Here is a 1,090-nt window from a genome sequence, read left to right on the forward strand (position 1 = left end):
GCGAGGGCGACGGCGGCCAGAGCCTCGGCCCGCGCCAGCAGGGTCTCATCGAGGCTGGCGAAGATATTGCTCTGCAGCTGCAAGGGACACAAAACAGAGCAGGGGTGCGGGGAGAGGAGAGCAGGAGGGCGCCAGGGAGGGGGGCAGAGAGGGAGCAAAGCGAAGAGAGGGGAAGCGCGGGGGTTGAGAGGGATGGGGCATGCGGTGAGGAAGCAGGGAGAAAAGTCGAGGGAGGGGAGCCCGGGAGGGGAGAGAAAAGTGGGCAAAGTTGGGGTGACAGCGAGATGGGGGCCAGAAGCAGCATGTGCGTGTAAAGAGGTACGGGGGGGACAGAGAGCCAAGTGAATGGCGGAAGCGGGGTGTAGCAGGAGACAGCACAGGGAAGTGAGGGGAAATAGGGGATGGGGTGGGATAACAGGAGGGAAAGCGAGGAGGGGGAGCAAAAGAGGAAAAGGAGAAGCGAGGAGTAGGAAGAGCAGGCAGCCGGGAGCAGGGGGGTGGAATCAAAAGAAGAGAGGAAGAGGGCATGAAGGGAACAAATAAATAATAATAAATAATAATAATAATAAAAAGGAACGAAAGAAGAAGAGAAAGGAGAAGAAGAAATGGATCTGTAACTCTCCGCTGGGGAATTGTATCAAACACGAGAGCACATAAAGAACATTTCTTTTTAGAGGCCGAGTCATAAAAATTAATACAGAAAGTGGATGAAGTCGAAGACTCGTGTGAACGCCGCTTTCAAAAAAGATCACAGGCGCTCAGATGATTGCAGAGGAAGACATGAAAAAAACATTAAGCGCCGCTTGTCAAAATGTGCCTCGCAGCGATTTTTTTATTAATGCACATACACATACATGCAGTATACAGAAAAGAGAGAGAGAGAAAGGAAGAGTGTGTGTCTGTGTGTAAGAGAGAGAGAGAGAAAGAAAAGAAAGAAAGAAGAGCGCTGCAGCTGCCTGTCCCTTACCGGTGGAGTTGGTAGACATGCTCTTCTTATTGCTTCCGAGCTGGAGTGTAGAGAGGGGTATTTGTGCTCAGGTAGGGTGGGATGCATGGCAAAATGTGGCTGTTTGCTGTTCATGGACATCAT

At 51.4% G+C, this 1,090-nt stretch overlaps 1 protein-coding gene across 1 annotated transcript in view; it reads right to left on the minus strand.

The window, feature by feature from the left end:
• Positions 1-1,090, minus strand: part of POU4F1 (POU class 4 homeobox 1) — an 8,081-nt gene extending 6,991 nt beyond the window's left edge. The window contains exons 1-2 of the mRNA XM_010003520.1: positions 968-1,090; positions 3-77 (exon numbers count right to left, since the gene is read on the minus strand). Of these exons, the coding sequence (XP_010001822.1) occupies positions 3-77; positions 968-1,090 (198 nt within the window). The remainder of the gene's footprint in view (positions 1-2; positions 78-967) is intronic.

Source organism: Chaetura pelagica, unplaced genomic scaffold (assembly GCF_000747805.2).
Source record: "Chaetura pelagica isolate M959 unplaced genomic scaffold, ChaPel_1.0 scaffold106, whole genome shotgun sequence".
Classification (NCBI taxonomy): Eukaryota; Metazoa; Chordata; class Aves; order Apodiformes; family Apodidae; genus Chaetura; species Chaetura pelagica.